General features: G+C 42.9%; 1 protein-coding gene and 1 long non-coding RNA gene across 2 annotated transcripts in view; one reads left to right on the forward strand and one right to left on the reverse strand.

The window, feature by feature from the left end:
* The window catches only part of CCDC112 (coiled-coil domain containing 112), a 23,873-nt gene continuing 6,831 nt past the window's right edge, over nucleotides 1–17,042 (forward strand). Inside the window, exons 1-4 of the mRNA XM_030565737.1 lie at nucleotides 1–104; nucleotides 4,819–4,940; nucleotides 12,505–12,626; nucleotides 13,769–13,858. Of these exons, the coding sequence (XP_030421597.1) occupies nucleotides 69–104; nucleotides 4,819–4,940; nucleotides 12,505–12,626; nucleotides 13,769–13,858 (370 nt within the window). The 5' untranslated portion in view covers nucleotides 1–68. The remainder of the gene's footprint in view (nucleotides 105–4,818; nucleotides 4,941–12,504; nucleotides 12,627–13,768; nucleotides 13,859–17,042) is intronic.
* The window catches only part of LOC115653065, a 21,558-nt gene continuing 18,380 nt past the window's right edge, over nucleotides 13,865–17,042 (reverse strand). Inside the window, exons 2-3 of the long non-coding RNA XR_004000835.1 lie at nucleotides 16,423–16,574; nucleotides 13,865–13,978 (exon numbers count right to left, since the gene is read on the reverse strand). This is a non-coding gene — a long non-coding RNA (uncharacterized LOC115653065). The remainder of the gene's footprint in view (nucleotides 13,979–16,422; nucleotides 16,575–17,042) is intronic.

Consider the following 17,042-nt stretch of genomic DNA (forward strand, 5'->3'; position numbering starts at 1 on the left):
CCGCCCCTAGCCCATGTTCCTGCGACCCGACGGCCCGCCCGAAGAAGGGAGTCGCGTTGGCCTCCAAGATGGCGGCCATGGCAACGGCGTCCGGGCAGCAGCAGGTAAAGGCCCGGCCGGCCGGCAGCGCCGTCCCTGCCGTGCGGAGACGAAAACAGGCCCCGGGGCAGCGACTCCGTTGCGGCTCATCCTTGTCGAAGGGAGTCTGGGCTGTTCCCCCTTCCGCCGGCGGGGAGAGAGCCCGGGGGGAGCCGGGCCCTGTGTCTGCCAGAAAAACAGAAAAGCTGCTGCGGCCCAAAGCGTGTCCCCTCGGCCCGCTGCCGGCCTGGGGCGCCTGCAGCCCTGGGTGAGGGGAGGCACCGCGGTCGCAGCAGTACCGGACGTTCTGTGACGTCAGGGAGCTCCTGGTGCCGTCAGGGCCCCCAGAGAGCGGCCGGCCGGTGGCAAAAATCACGAGATGATTAGAACAAATAATCCAGCCTGTCCCCGGCTTTGTGCTGGAGGCGGGGCTGTGCCAGAGCCCGCCCCCATCAGTGCTGCACCGAAATCACTCCTGGACCTTCCCTACAAGTACCTGGGCCAGTTGAGGGCCTAAAGAAGAGCCCTGTGGGGCACAGGAAAGCTTGGCTCTCTCACCAACAGAAGCTATTACCTCACCCACCCTATTTCTCTAGTATCCTGGGACCCACATCTCTACAGCAACACTGCATATAGCCAGTTCAATCTGCTCTGGAACACTGCTGCCATGTTACCTGATTGTCCCCTTGTCCATCACACTGCAATTACATGCCCCAGTGACAGGCTGTTTAGAAGTATCTAAATCAGTCGTCCCCGAACTTTTCCCGGCTGTGCCACTGCTGTCTGCCCCCTCTTCCCAGGAGCTGAGGTCAGGAGTGGAGCTGCAGCTGGGGGCATGGGGGAGGGGGCACATAGGAGCAAAGGGGCTGTAGCTGGGAGCGGGGCTGGGGCCAGGAAAAGAGACACAGCAAGGGCAGAGGCTGGGGGTATGGCTGGGAGCTGAGTTGGGGGCAGAGAGGGGCCAAGGCACGGGGGGAGGCGGAGTTTGGGGGCCGGAGCAGAGCTGGGGCTGGGTGGCCCTGCTACCCCAAATGTTCCTCAGTCCCCACATAGGGAGGCAGGACCCACACTGACCTAAGTTGTATTCAGTGTTGTAGCAATGTTAGCCCCAGGATATTAGAAAGACAATGTGACGATATCTTTTATTGAACCAATTTCTGTATTTGGCCCAATAGAAGATATTACTTCACCCACCTCATCTCTAGAAGTACCATCTCTACCCTGCTATAACATGGTTGTGGGGAGCCAAAAATCCCTAGAGCATTATAGCTGAAACCCCATTATATTGGGGTAGCGGCAGCAGGGCTCCAGCCGCTGCGGGGAGCCCGGGCCCTCTAAATTGCCAGCGAGCCCTGCTGCCACAGCCCCAGGGTAGCAGCAGCTGGGCTCCAACGGATTTAAAGGGCCCGGGGCTCCCCGCAGCAGCCAGAGCCCTGGACCCTTTAAAGCGCCACCGGAGTCCTGCTGCTACCGCGCTATACACAAACTCATATCGGGTTGCATTATAGTGGGGTAGAGGTGTATTTAATTCAAGGTTAGTTCTTGGTTTCATCTTGCATTCTGCAGGGTTTTCCCATTATGATGTTCTATTTTGTTGGCTTCCTACTGATAATCCTAACTCTGTATCTCCACTCCAGCATTTGGATAATATAATGCACAGGTTCTCAAACGGAGGGTAGGGAGGTTATTACATGGGGGGGTCACAAACTGTCAGCCTCACCAGGGGATCCCCTTGGCTGCTGGCTGCCGAGGCGGCGTGCTGACCCAGGTGACCCCCTGGGCTGCCGGCTGCCGCTGCGGCGCCCTGACCCAGGGGACACCCTGGGCTGCGGGCTGCTGTGGCAGTGCTCTGACCCAGGGGACCACCTGGGCTGCCGCGGTGGCGCACTGACCCGGGGGACCCCCTGGGCTGTGGGCTGCCGCGGCAGCGCCCTAACCCAGGGGACCCCCTGGGCTGTGGGCTGCTGCGGCGGCGCCCTGACCCGGGGGACACCCTGGGCTGCCGGCGCTCAGACTCCCTCTGTCCCAGCAGCAGTAGCCGGTCAACCATTTTAAAAAAAATTGGGGGGTGCTTTTTGGCGCCCCCAAATCTCAGCGCCCTAGGCAACCGTCTAGTTCGCCCTGTCTCCACCCCAAACTCCACTTCACCTCCAGCATTTATAATGGTGTTAAATATATAAAAAAGTGTTTTTAATTTATGAGGGGGTCACACTCAGAGGCTTTCTGTGTGAAAACCTGTACCCCAGTACAAAAGTTTGAGAACCCTTGATATAGTGTAACTCATAGAATTGTAGGATTCTCACAGGTGTCACATAGGTTTTTAACTCTACAGAGCCCAGAATCTCAGTGGTTGCTGAGTGACTAAATGTGGCATGTTGAATAAAAATCAAGCTGGGTTCTTCTAGTGCATGATAACAATAATAAAGATACTGCTGACTAAATTATGCCATCTTTGACTCCTATACCATCTCATGGTCTTCCAAACTGAGCAAATTTGATATGCAATCATGGAGACATAATAAATATGATATTCCATGATGTCATTTTTATAGTTTCTGAAGAGTGGCCTCTTTAAACATATCATGGACATGGCCAAACTACATTTTCAAATGGTTAAAAAACAAAGCTGCGGTCTAAGCAGACATAGAAAATGCTTTGTTTAAAAATCCTATTATGACATAATTTGGCCCTGTACGTGCTGGCTGGCCAAACTCTTTTATAATCCACTTTGATTACAGAGTGTAAACTTTTTGCTTGAGCATGGATGCTTTAAATAAACATAGTTAGATAGTGGTCAAGGAGATGAATTTATTTTAACTTTGTTTGTTTTCAGCTTGTGATGATGCATTAGCATTCCATGCAGATGTTTCATATCAGCATGTAATGTCTATTACTGATATTTATTTTTATAGTACCAACAATTCATTAAGCACTTTACAGATTGATATAAGGATAGCATTCCTGCTCCAAGGCACACTCTAAATAGAGAAAATACTGGTGAGGGAAATGGGAGTGAAAGATTGCAAGCAGAACAAAGCCAGTAAGTAGTCTGTTTAGTATACATATTATTTCCATTTTTTTCCAGTTTGCATTTGTCCATTAGGAAAAAAAAGTGGCAACCCTAATAGACAGAATGAGGGGCATTTCTACCAATGTGATGCTAGTTCAGATGCTCCAATAAATACTCTTTAGTTGGAGTAGTCTGATTAATTCAACTGTGCTGCAGAGGAGACATGTATTCTCTATATGGCTTAATAAACCCCGAGCCAAATAACCTGTTTTCTTCCAGCTGCAGTGGTCATGGGGGTTTGAGTCTCCTTACCCTCCCATTGAGAAGTCATTGACTTTTAGGTTGATTTTTCCTATAGAGAACTTCTAATGCTTGTTAACCAGCTACCTTTTGCTGATTTGAGATAGATTAAAGCCTAGGCTACACTAGTGGGGGGAAGAGGGGGCGGGGGGCGAGTTTCGAGCTAAGATACTCAACTTCAGCTAGACTATTCGTGTAGCTGAAGTCGAAGTATCTTAGTTAGACTTACCTGGCCATCCTCACGGCGGTGAGTCAGCTGCCGCGGCTCCCCCGTCAACTCCGCTTACTCCTCCTGCTGAGGTGGAGTACGGGTGTCGATTAGCGGATTGATTTATCGCGTCCAGACGAGACACGATAAATCGATCCTTGATACATCGAACACTACCCGCCGATCCAGCGGATAGTATAGACATACCCTCAGTCTAAGGGGGTAAAATGCTTATTCAATCACTGATCTTCGAATACTACTGAACCTGCCTATGTAAGAGCTAAGGGACCTTATCTCTACAACCATTACTCTAATTTAGTATCACTTAGTCGAGTTGTCTATTAATTTAAATGGGGTGGATGTGATTTACCACTGTGTTACTTCAGTTTTACACTGAACTCAACTGTTTAGTTGTGTAACTCAACTGATTTTAGTGGAGTTACACCAGGGTAAAGCTGGAGTAATGCAGTGGTGAATTGGGAATTGTATCTGTAATATGCTCTTAAAAAGAACAATAATACAACATTATATCACTACAATCAAACAGTAGTTGTCTGTCATTGGAACTGCCACTCTGGATCAGACCCAGGGTCCATCTAGTATCCTCTCTGATAGTGACCAGTACCATATGCATCAGAGGAAAATGCAAAAATCTTGCAGTACACAAATGTGGAATAATCCCCCCCCCCCCCCGCCCCACACCGCAGTCTCTTCCGGGTTTTATCCCTCCAATCATTGGGGATTGGCTTAAACCCTGAAGCCTGAGGTTTAACAGCCCATCCACATTTTCTGTTATAACTCTGGATATTCTTGATATTATAACTACTAGTAATTTAGTGTGCAGTTTTGCAATCCTCACTCTCAGCCTACTAAAAGGTTGACAACAGTTAGGCTGCTGATGTGCTAAGACCACTGTCTATCATGCTGGCCAGCATTGTCTCATTGTTTCTTGGTGTCCCCTTCCTGTCTGTTTCACTTGTTGTCTCTTGTTTTACACTTAGATTGTAAACTCTTTGGGGAGGGGACTATCTTTGTTCTGTGTTTGTACAGCACCTAGCATAATAGGGTCTTGGTCTGTGACGGGCTCCTAGGTGCTACTGCAATACTAATAAATAAGAACATTGAGAAACACTGATGTGAGTAGTTATGTGTTTGTCTTTTAGCTACTATGTTATTGATAATGAATAATAATAAAGAATGCCTTCTTTTGTGTTCTGTACAGAGTGACTGCTGTTTCAGTACTCCAGATTCCGGTCAACACTTTCAATTTCAGAACTGGACAATTAAAGCTGATCAAGCTAAGAAAGCTGAATTCATAAGAACAGCAGAAAAACTAAAAAATCAGTAAGTTAAAGAATATCACCATAAACACATTCTGTATGGCATTGCTGTGGATGACAGGTTTTGAGGTGATTTAAGATTAGTAGTTGTGACTATCCGCAAGGGTTCCAGAATTGTGAGCCTCTGTGTTACCCCTCTCACTTCAGCAAGTGAGAGCTTTGCTGCCGCTAAGCTGTGTCTCAGGTTCCGGACACACCAGCTTGTCTGCCTTGCCAGCAAACTCTGCCAGTCCAAACTTTATATAGCAGGTAACAGTAAGTGAACTCCTATTCCCGAGTTCTGCAGAGACATCTTTCTGTAGTGTACAGCCTTTACTTACTGTAACTCACAAAACCATATAAGTTTTGCTGCTCCTTTAAAGAGATACTACTCAGAAGATTATTAACTTAACTGGGGTTGGCAAACCCTTTACTTCTATCACAGCACTGAGTTGGATTATAGTAAAAGTAAAGTAACTTTATTCACTATTAGGTTTAAGTGATATGAAGTATAAGGATAGACATGGTTACAGACAAACAAGTAAGGTTTTACTTTTAGAAGCATATTCTAACTTAACTAACTAGAGTCTTGGTTTAAGTAGATTTCTCAGCTATAGTCAGTTTCCAGAGACGTTCAAACCCCTTTCAGCTCCACACTTTTCTCTTATGTACAAGAGTTCTAGCCTTTTGTATCTGCACAGTAAAGGATACCAAAATGGCTCTCTCTCCTTGCTTATATCTTCCAAAGTTTTACCTTTGTTTACAGAATCAGAAAGCCCTCCTTGGGGGCTCCAGGAGGTCTGTTGTGTCCACCAGGCAATTGATGCCATGTTAATTTTTGAAGTCTCTTGCCCTCGTGAAGATAGTTAAGAGGATATCTCCCTGTGACACACCAGGATACAGTCTAGCCTAATGATTAGCTGTGTCACCCCTGCCCTCTAACCTGGGGTGCCTTTTTCAATGCTTTGCTGCTGTAGCCTCCAGCCTGGACTGCTCACAAACAGCCTCCAACATTCAAGTAACTCCCAGTTATGTCTGTGTGTGTGTTGCAGCCAGCCAGCCATACCTTGGCTCTTACTAGTTTTGGTTTTATTGCTGGGTTGACCCCAAGACACTTCCAGTCTTAGATTTTTGCTCAGAAAGTCCTTTACTGCCCACCCCTCTCTTGGACAATACCAGTTTATATGAAGCCTATTACTTCTTTAGTAGAAATAATACGCACGCAACTTGCCACCCCAAACGGAGTTTCCCAGACACTTCAATTTAACACACTGGATTAGATAAAATAAAATAGTTTATTAACTACAGAGAGATTTTAAGTGAGTACAAGTAACAGGGCACAAAAGTTAGAAACAGTTACAAGAAAAATAAAGATAAAACACAACTGCTGCCTAACTTAACAAACTATGATAAAGTCAAAGCAACGTTTTCTCACATGCTTTTAGAAGTCTTATTGACCAAACTTCTTAGATCAGGACCGCTTCTCCCAAAATCCAATGAATGCTTCAGGTGCTGTGAATGCAAGTGGGGCAGGGGGGGAATCTCAGGGTGTTTATCTCTCCTTTTTATAGTTTCAGTCCCCCTCTTGAAAAACATTTTCAGCTAAGATTCAGGCGACATCCTATGGGGAAGGATGTTCCCTATTGCTTTTCCTCACCTTTTTGAACTTCCTTTATTTCACCATCCTGCTGGATGACTGTTTACTGCATAAATGCAAATTAAGCAGAGCATACATTTCTTTGTTTGAGACAAACCTGTTTGCTAACCTCAGTTAGCAACGTGTTAATAAAACCATACAGTGGAATCTTAAACAGTAGAACCTCAGAGTTACGAATTCCAGAGTTACAAACTGAGCGGTCAACCACATATTGGAAATGTAAGTGTGCAGCCAGGCAGCAGCAGAGATAAAAGAAAAATGCAAATAGTACTGTGTTAAACATAAACTACTAAAAAAATAAAGGGAAAGGAAAAAAAAACTGAGAAGGTAAAGAAACTGTTTCTGTGCTTGTTTTATTTAAATTAAGATTGTTAAAAGCAGCATTTTTCTTCTGCCTAATAAAGTTTCAAAGCTGTATTAAGTCAATGTTCAGTTGTAAACTTTTGAAAGAATAACCATAATGTTTTGTCCAGTTTTATGATTCCATTTCATAGTTACGAACAACTTCCATTCCCAAGATACTTTTAACTCTGAGGTTCTACTGTATCTTCACATACAATGTTGCCAAACATATTTTACCAGGATAGTAATGAGCAGAAAATTATGAGTTTTCAAATGGTACCTCACAAGGCATACTTGGAGCAATTATTACTACAATAATGTGTAGGGTGTGGACATAGAAGTTCGTTCTGTCATACTCCTCCACTTGCCAGTTTATTGACTTTGCCTTTTATGTAAATGTACTTGCATTGTCTCTCCTTGCTCAGTTTACACTGGAGACACTTTCAAGCAGGTGGGACCACATTCCTTTGTCGAGGGTGGAGTGACTTCAGCCTTACTTGCCAAACACATTTTAAAAACATATTTCCAGCACATAGAATAGTAGGACTAGAAGGGACCTCAGGAGGTCTTCTAGTCCAGTTCCCTGCTCTCAAGGCAGGACTAAGTATTATCTAGATCATCTCTGACAGGTGTTTCTCTAACCTGCTCTTGAAAATCTCCAATGATGGAGATTCCACAAACCTCCCTAGTCAGTTTATTTCAGTGCTTAACAACCCTGACCGGAACTTTTTCCTAATGTCCAGTGTAAACCGCCCTTGCTGCAATTTAAGCCCATTGCTTCTTGTCCTATCCTCAGAGGTTAAAGAGAACAATTTATCTCCCTCTTCCTCGTAACAGCCTTCTATGTACTTGAAAACTGTTATCATGTCCCCGCTCATCCTTCTCCAAATTAAAAAAAAACTATTTTTTCAATCTTCCCTCATAGGTCATTTTTTTTAGACCTTTACTCATTTTTGTTGTGCTACTCTGGACTTTCTCCAATTTGTCCACATCTTTCCTAAAATGTGGCACCCAGAACTGGACACAATACTTCAGTTGAGGTCTAATCAGTGTGGAGTGGAAGAATGACTTCTTGTGTTTTGCTTATAACACTCCTGCTAATACATCCTAGAATGATGTTTGCTTTTTTTGCAAGAGTGTTACATTGTTGACTCATATTTAACTGGAGATTCACTATGATCCCTTTCCGCAGTATTCTTTCCTAGGCATTTGGTATGTGTGCAACTGATTGTTTCTTCCTAAGTGGAGTACAGTAGAACCTCAGAATTATGAACCAACCAGTCAACCACACACATCATTTGGAACCGGAAGTACACAATTAGGCAGCAGCAGAGACAGGGGAAAAAAGCAGATACAGTAGAGTACTGTATTAGACGTAAACTAATAAAAGATAACGGGAAAGTAGAATTTTTGTTCTACACAGTTAAGCTTTAAAGCTGTATTAAGTCAATGTTCAGTTTTAAACTTTTGAGGGAACAACCATAATGTTTTGTTTGGAGTTACGAACGTTTCAGAGTTAAAAACAACCTCCATCTCCAAGGTATTCATAATTCTGAGGTTCCACTGTACTTTGCATTTGTCCTTATTAAATTTCATCCTATTTACTTTGGACCATTTCTCCAGTTCGTCCAGATCATTTTGAATTTTAATGCTATCCTCCAAATCACTTGCAACCCCTCCCAGCTTGGTATCATCTGAAAACTATATCAGGGTACTCTTTATGCCATTATCTAAGTCATTGAGGAAGATATTGAACAGAACTGGACACAAAACTGATTCCTGCAGGACCCCACTTGATATGCCCTTCCAGCTTGACTATGAACCACTGATGATTACTCTCTGAGAACGGTTTCCAACCAGTTCTGCACCCACCTTATAGTAGCTCCATCTAGGTTGTATTTCCCTAGTTTGTTTCTGAGAAATTCATGTGAGACACTATCAAAAGCCTTACTAAAGTCAAGATATACCACATCTACCACTTCCCCTTTATCCATAAGGCATGTTACCCTGTTAAAGAAAGCTATTAGGTTGATTTGACACGATTTGTTCTTGATAAATTCATGCTGACTGTTACTTATCACTTTATTATTTTCTAGGTATTTGCAAATTGATTTCTTAATTATTTGCTGCATTATCTTTCCAGGTACAGAATTTAAGTGATTGGTCTGTAATTCCCGGAGTGGTACTTATTTCCCTTTTTTATAGATTGGCAATATATTTGCCCTTTTCCAGTCTTCTGAAATCTCACCCATCTTCCATGACTTTTCAAAGATAATCGCTAATGGCTCAGATATTTTCTCAGTCAGCTCCTTGAGTACTCTAGGATGTATTTCATCAGGCCCTGGTGACTAGGAAACATCTAATTTGTCTAAGTAGATTTTAACTTGTTCTTTCCATATTTTAGCCTACTTGATTTTCACGGCATTCATTAAGTTAATGTCCAATTTCTACTAAACTTTTTGGTAAAAACTGAAACAAAAAAGACATTTAGCACTTCTGCCATTTCCACATTTTCTGGTATTGTTTTCCCCTCCTCATTGAGTAAGGGGTCTAACCCTGTCTTTGGCTTCCTCTTGCTTCTACTGTATTTGTAGAATGTTTTCTTGCTACCCATATTTATAATTTTTCATATATTACTGTACATATACCATGCAAGAATATTAATGACCAGCATGTTACCAGTTTACATATGATACCTTACCAGACACTTTTTAAATACAGATTATGACAACAGTAAGTTTGAATACAATCAGAATCAGCTGGTTATACCAGCTGAGGCTCATTGCTACATACCAGGGAGCCCTTTGTCCTCTGGGCTTGGGGTGTGCTTAGGGTCAGAGTAGACCAAAACAGTTAAGGGGATGCTGTTATTGTTGGAACCCTAAAAGTTGAACTACCTTAACAGAAGGTATATTAAGATGGTTTAATATTTAGGAATGCTTGTTGATTAATGAGGCTACTAAACAGACATAAAAACATTCATGAACTAAGAGAGAGTTGCCCATTGTTCAAATCCACCAAGGGCCAAATTCTGATCATTTTAATTACACTGAGTAATCCATTACTCCCCAAGTAGTTCCACTGAAATCAAGGTACTAAGGTGCTACACACTATGAGTAAGGGTTTCAGACTCTGGCTGTAAGTACATTTTGTTACACCACTGACCAACCACAGTAAAGAAACAAAATTACTTATGGATCTGTAACTAACAGATTTATTTGGGCATAAGCTTTCATGGGTAAAAACCCCACTTCTTCAGATGTATTAACCCACGAAAGCTTATGCCTAAATAAATCTGTTAGTCTTTAAGGTGCCACCGGATTCCTTGTTGTTTTTGCGGATACAAACTAACAGGGCTGCCCTCTGATACTTACGGATCTGTGTATTTAAAAAAAAATGCCACTATCAAAGTTAGCAATTTTGATATCTAAAACATCTCATTTTCACATTCCAGTCACACAGTTGTTGTAGAGGCACATTACTTTGGAGTAAATCTGTCCATCTACATTATAGCTCCACCTATGTATGGAACGACATTAGTGCAGCTTGTCCTCCCTGCTGTCTTCCAGCATGCTGTGCTCAGCCTTTCAGTGATAGCTCTTAGTAAGGGTTGCTTGCACTGCACTATGCACCTAGATCAGTTCACATACATTTTTTAAATGTGAACTGCAATCTTAGACGACCAGATAATTTCTTTATTATCTCTGCCCTTGTTCAAGATTAATTGGAACATCTCCCCTACCGTTCATGATCAAATAACAATCTTGTGGCAACTACATCAATTTGTCACATAGACAAGTAATAATAGGGACATAGTTAATGTATTTTTAGCTTCTTTTAATGTGATCGAGCAGGAGGACAGTGAAAAGAACTGTCACTGTGAAACCAGGCAGCTGACTCTGAAAGCGTTCCAAGGACTTTATTTGTCTACAGAATTTGGGAACTGCTAAATGACAACCATGTTAATTTGTTTTTAATCTAGTCTCCTGCATACTAGAATTCATGCCCCAAAATGTATTTCAGTTTACCTCGTGTTCTTCTTTCTTGGTTTAATCCAGGCATTTCCTCATAGAACATCCATTCTCTCCTTTTCATTTGGCCCAAGAACAGTATAAATGTATTTTTAGCAGGTTTTAGCTTTGCTGGGGAAACATCAGAAAAACTAAATAGGATGCTGAACACAAATAATATTCTGTTATTGTTTTTAAATGAAATATTAAACACTAAACATAAAATATAAATGGAACCCTGCAGGAATAGATTCCTTTGGCTCTTTTATTTACAAAAATAGAGAAACAAAGTTAGAATATAATAGCACTGCAACTTAAAGATACCAGCTGAAAAAAATAAAAACCTTGAAACAAACATTCATTAGCATAGCCACTTACACTAGTTAATCTGGCCTGGGATTTGCAGCATTATCTGGGAGCAGTTTTATCAACAGCTTGGAGGCAGTAGACTTCCCCACCTCTAACTAAACCTTAAATCCAAGCTTGCTATTTGCTTATGCTCAACTAACCACTGGTTTCCTTCCCTTCTGTCCCCCCAGAGGACTGATAAAATCCCTGGCGTAGGTCTAATTATTGTATTTGTGCAACTCCCATCACTGTGGTAGCTCAGCACCTCACAGACTTTAATATATTTATCCTCACAACCCCTGAGTACGGTAGGGAAATAATTGTATCCTCATTTACAAATTGAGAACTGAGGAATAGAGACGCTAAATGATTTGTCATGGTCACACAGGGCATCCATGGTGTAGCAGGAAATTGAACCCAGGTCTCCCAGTTCTTCGGCTAGTGCCCTAATCACTGGATCATCATGGCAGGGAATGTCAGAGGGGAGAGGGGGAAACTGGGCTCTACATATGTAATGAGTTTCATCTGGTTTTCAAAATGATTAGCCACACCCTTATGAAGTAGATAATGGATAAGTAAGGACAACTTCATCTACCACTGAAGTGTGGCCACTTCTGAGGACGAAAGTGGCATCTAACAGTACATCTTCTATAAGGCTCATCTGATGTAGAACCTTGAGTGTAAAGAAAGTACCGTAGTTATAAACTGAGGGAGAAAGTGAGACAGTTCTAAAGGATGTGAAGGACCACACGCTCATTAGAAATAAAATCATTATTTAGAATGATCTGTTGACACGAAGAGCAGAATTGTACATCTGTCTGCCTTTGCTGAATACCCGATTTCTGATTACTTCTGTCAGACTTACTGTATGGCTTGCACTACGCATACATCTTGCAAAGGATGTTTCTGATTTTTTTAATTTATTGACATTTACCAACATTTACTGATAAAAATCTAATCTTTCCAAGTGAGAACACACTAGTTACATGATAAATTAAAAGCAGCTTTTCTGATTAATATTTCCTGTATTAAAGCCCAGTTTTTAAATTCTGTAGTGATGCACTTGTCCGGAGCGCTTTATGAAACTCGTTTATTCAGTCAAAAATAATGACCACTAATTAGAGTTAGTCTAAGTAATTTCTAAGTGGTAATGACTGTGAATTTATATTTTTAATTAATTTTCAAGCGATTTTAAAATGTGATTTCAAAGCCAAGCAACATTTTTTTCCCAGACTTGTGAATATAGAAAAAGACAAAAATGGTAATCTCTACAGCAAGAAGAGTGATTTCAGGGTGGAATACAGCACACTGGAAGAACTGGAACATAAAATGACTAACAACAGGAAAGCTGAAAGTAGGATATTTGTTCCTTTCGTTGTCCACACTCACTCACTTAACTGGTTCTAGCTCATAGAACAAAGCAAATTCTGATACTTGCTCATGAAAGTATTTTTGCTACTGTATATGTACTGTTTATAAGAGAGAGTGCACTATAAAAAGAACAGTATTGTGGAAGAATTAAAAAGTATGAACCTAAACATAACAAGATTTAATATAGCTTAGTTAATGTACAATAAACTTACGACAGCACCACCAAATAATCAAGGATTCTCAGTGTCTCCCGCACTGAGCACTTGAAAAAGGTAGATCTTTGAATATTTCAGTGTCTGGATTTGCAGAAGCTTGAAGCATTGGAGGTGGGTCCTAGAGAATCTAGGCACTGAAATGTCCAGTTATGTATTCCAGGGCTGGTAAGGATAGATGACAGCATGAGAAGGTATGTTGGTTGCAGGATGGATTGCAGAAGTTGGTTCACACTTTGAATGTGCCTAAAATAGAGGGTAGTACACTCAATATTCAGAAAAGAGCTGATGTGTCGTTCAGGGGAGGCGACACCATCATTGGAAATAGGCATTTTCAAAAAGTCCCCAAACACAAAATCTGTGAATTATTTTTTGCACTCCCAAAGGTATGCTAGGTGCCTCATAAAATAATTAGACAAGCATACAAACTAACATGACCTAACATGTTAGGGTCTAACTAAATACACAGATCAGGGAAAGGAAGGGAAAAGATAGCAATAAGATCATATTACTCAGTATTTAGTACACATTTTAATGGTGCTGTTTTGTTTGTTAAGGATAGCTATTCTCTCCTCCACATTTTATAGGCTTTATGACAGAGGTGAGTAGGAGGGATTTGAATGGGGCAAGGGAAGTGGCTAGAGTCAGAATTGGTGTTCCCAGCACAAGGGGCAGCATGAAAGAATGGATGGAGCTGCTTCTATGAGAAGATGATGAAGAGGGTATTAGTACTGGCATTTTTGCTGGCATCATTGTTGGAATGGGAGGGTGTGTCAGAGAAGATGTGAAAGGTGACCAGACCAGAGGTGTCGGGGCTGAATGACTTAGCGGTTTGAGGGTAAAGGCAAGAAATTTCAATTTGATGTACAATTAAACTTTTAACATGACTGACTAACTTATTTTTCTTCCACAGAAGCTAAAATCCAGCAACAACTAGCAAAAATACACAATAATGTTAAGAGACTTCAACGACAATTGAAAGATGTGAAGCCTACACCGGAATGTAAGTCTTGTTGATGGAGTTTGAAATACTTGCCTTTTATAGACAAAAGTTTAATTTTCTTGGATAATTGTCTTGCAGGGAAGGTCTCTGCTTGTGCCATCAGTGCAGGCTTTGGATGTCCTTTCAAAGAAAGGAGGGAAATGTTAGTCAAGGCTGGAGGCTCCCTGAGATCATCTTTAGAGTGGAACCCCTTATTTTCTGTTGGCACTGGCCTGGGACCCTGGAGCCTATTGGGGGTGTGGTACCTTCTGTGCTGAAGTCCATGTCCTTCTGCTTGAATTGTACTGTAATGCTAAGTGCAACAAGTATATTTTTGGGATTTAGATACAGTCGTATGCCTCTCTCCCATCTGATGGCTGAAGATGTTAAGCAAGGGCCATAGGGAATTACATTTCCAGGCCATCTGTACCAATATAAACTGGAATATTCTGTTGATAATGAATAAAGCACACTTGAGGGATTAGATGAGTTGAAACACTTGGGGAACTGGTAATGAGAGAGACATGCATTTGTAGCTTAATAGTTCAAATGTAGCCCAGGTTAGAGACCAAGATCTATTACTAGCTCAAGGTTATGTAGTGCTTACATTCATTATATTGTTGATCCAACTCAATTTCTATCTGCAAATGTCTGCATCTACCTTGGCCTCTCTGCTAAACTGTCAATAGGATGCCAAGGATTGAAAAAACATGAAGCTGAATGAAGGCCTTGTCTAATGAGAAATTGTACCAATTTAACTGACTGGGTTTTAAAAACAAAGCTAGTTAAACCAGTGAACTCTCTTGTATCCACAGGGGATTGCACCATATTTAACTAACCATTTTTTAATTGTTTTACTGTAGTTAAGAACATAAGAACAGCCATATTGGGTCAGACCAATGGTCTATCTAGTCCAGTATTCTGTCTTCTGACAGTGGACAATGCCAGGTGTTTCAGAGGGAATGAACAGAACCATTAATCAACAAGTGATCTGTCCTGTGTTGCCCATTCCCAGCTTCTGGCAAACAAAGGCTAGAGACACGTCAGAGCAGGGTTTTGTACCCCTGCCCATCCTGACTAATAGCCATTGATGGATCTATCCTCCATGAACTTATTATAGTCTTGGCCTTCACAACATCTTCTAGCAAAGAGTTCTACAGATTGACTGTGCATGGTGTGAAGAAATATTATCATATAACTTTCTTATTAGACAAAGCCTAAGACTCTCACCCCTAGAGATTCTCTCTCCAAATCAAGATGGAGGCATGTTGGCAGGGTAACATGAGAAAACTGGTTCTTATGTTGGGAATCATTTCAAGATAATCCAGAATGGGCCCCTCTTACTCTGAAATAAGTGTGTCCATACAAGGGTTTCCATTGGGTTAACTAAATCAGTTACTCCTGAGGGAATTATGCACCAAAAATTAAAAATTATGCACACAATATTTTAAAATTCTGCAAATTTTATTTGTCAGTAAATAAATGTGGCTCCAGCATGGCAGTGTGGAGCTCAGGCCATTGGCTGCATCGAGGTGGAAGATCACCCTGAAACCCCCATCTCCCCCAGTACAGGGACTTGGCAGTGAGGCTGCTCCTGACACAGTGCAAGGGCTGGGTCTGCCCCAGAAACACCCCAGGGCCCTGCCCCTCTGTGCCAGGTGCATCAAGTATGGGTGAGCAGGCTCAGCCCAGCAGGATCCAAGTGTGGAGGGGCTTAGTGTGGGGTGAGGTTTGGGGTGAGAGGTTTCTGTGGGGCAATCTGGGTGTGGGCAGCTCAGTGAGAGATCTGGACGCACAGGAGCTCATTGTGGGGGTTCCAGATGCAAGGGCAATGGGACTCTGCAGGGGATCAAGATAATGGTGGTTGGGCTCAGTGGCGGGGGCCTGGAGTGTGAGAAGATGGGGTTTGGTGGGGAGGTCTGGGTCTGGCAATTGGGGGGGGTCCAGGTGCTGGGGGAGCGGGGCTTGATGGGGTAGGGGTCCAGGTGCACTGGTTGGGGCTCAGTAAGGTGGGGCTCTGAGTGTGGGGGGCTTGTTGGAAGGGTCCAGGTGTAGGGGGGTATGGCATGTCAGGATGAAGGTTTGATGGGCCTACTTAATGGGGCAATCCCAGCTGCTGCCAAGGGGATGCCGCATGCTGGGATCCTGCTTCCCCCATGATTCCCCTATCCCCTTTTCTTCTCCATCCCCTCCCCCTCACTCCCACATTCCCCTCCCCCCTGCCCTATTCCACCTCCCTTCCTTCCCCACTGCCTCCTCCACTCACCCCCCTTCTCCCATTTCTCCCAGCCCCACTGTGGGAACTCACTATTCCACAGAAAATAGGAAGGCTCCCAGATCACAGAAGGGGAGCACAACTGGCACTGGGACCTAGGAGGCTGTGTTCAGGTGCAGAGTCAGTGGAGCCTGAGACCAGACCACAGCCTCCAAGCTGGGCAGCTCTGTGTTTGCAGAAATGAGGAGGGAGGGGGGCAGTGGCATGTAACCCCATGTGCCCCCCTCATGCCTCACCTCTGGGGGGGAAATCCCTCCCACCCACCCCCAAAAGCTGCACACATGGGAAGCATGCCGGCAGACCTGTATACCTGCTAGGAGTCCCATTGACTTCACCTGATACTGACATAGCTCCACTCTTCAAGACTCCATGAGATTGTAAGGGCCCCTCCTTTGCACATCCTGTTGCAGGACTGGAAACTTAAGACTCTCAGTCACATTCTTTTCACCAGCATTAAATTTCCTAGTAGAGAAGGATGAAGAGGAATAAAAGCATGTCTACTCAGAATAGAATAATCTAACAATACAAATAAAGAATTCCCTTGTGTCATCAGTTATTTATTAATTCATTATTGTAGGAAATTTTTTTTCAGGAAATCGTATTTTATTTCAGGAAATCCAATTTTACCTATAGCCATATTTGTCAACTAATTTAGTAAACGTTTATTTTACCTATTGGAGATGTGTATGAAGTAGAGGCTGTATGGGATGTATATGTTTTAAATAGAAACTGCCTGCTCTGCTATATATCCTTATTCTTCATGTTAGTTTATTAAGAAATGTCACATTTTCTTGTGTCTACCACAGGGGTTGGCAACCTGCGGCTCCAGAGCAACATGCAGCTCTTTGGCTGCTCCTTTGTGGGCAGCTGTTTCTTGAGGGAGTGCGAGGTACAGGCTCTGTCCAGTAGGCACTTATCACAGGCAGCTCA

Source organism: Gopherus evgoodei, chromosome 6, assembly GCF_007399415.2.
Source record: "Gopherus evgoodei ecotype Sinaloan lineage chromosome 6, rGopEvg1_v1.p, whole genome shotgun sequence".
NCBI lineage: Eukaryota > Metazoa > Chordata > Testudines > Testudinidae > Gopherus > Gopherus evgoodei.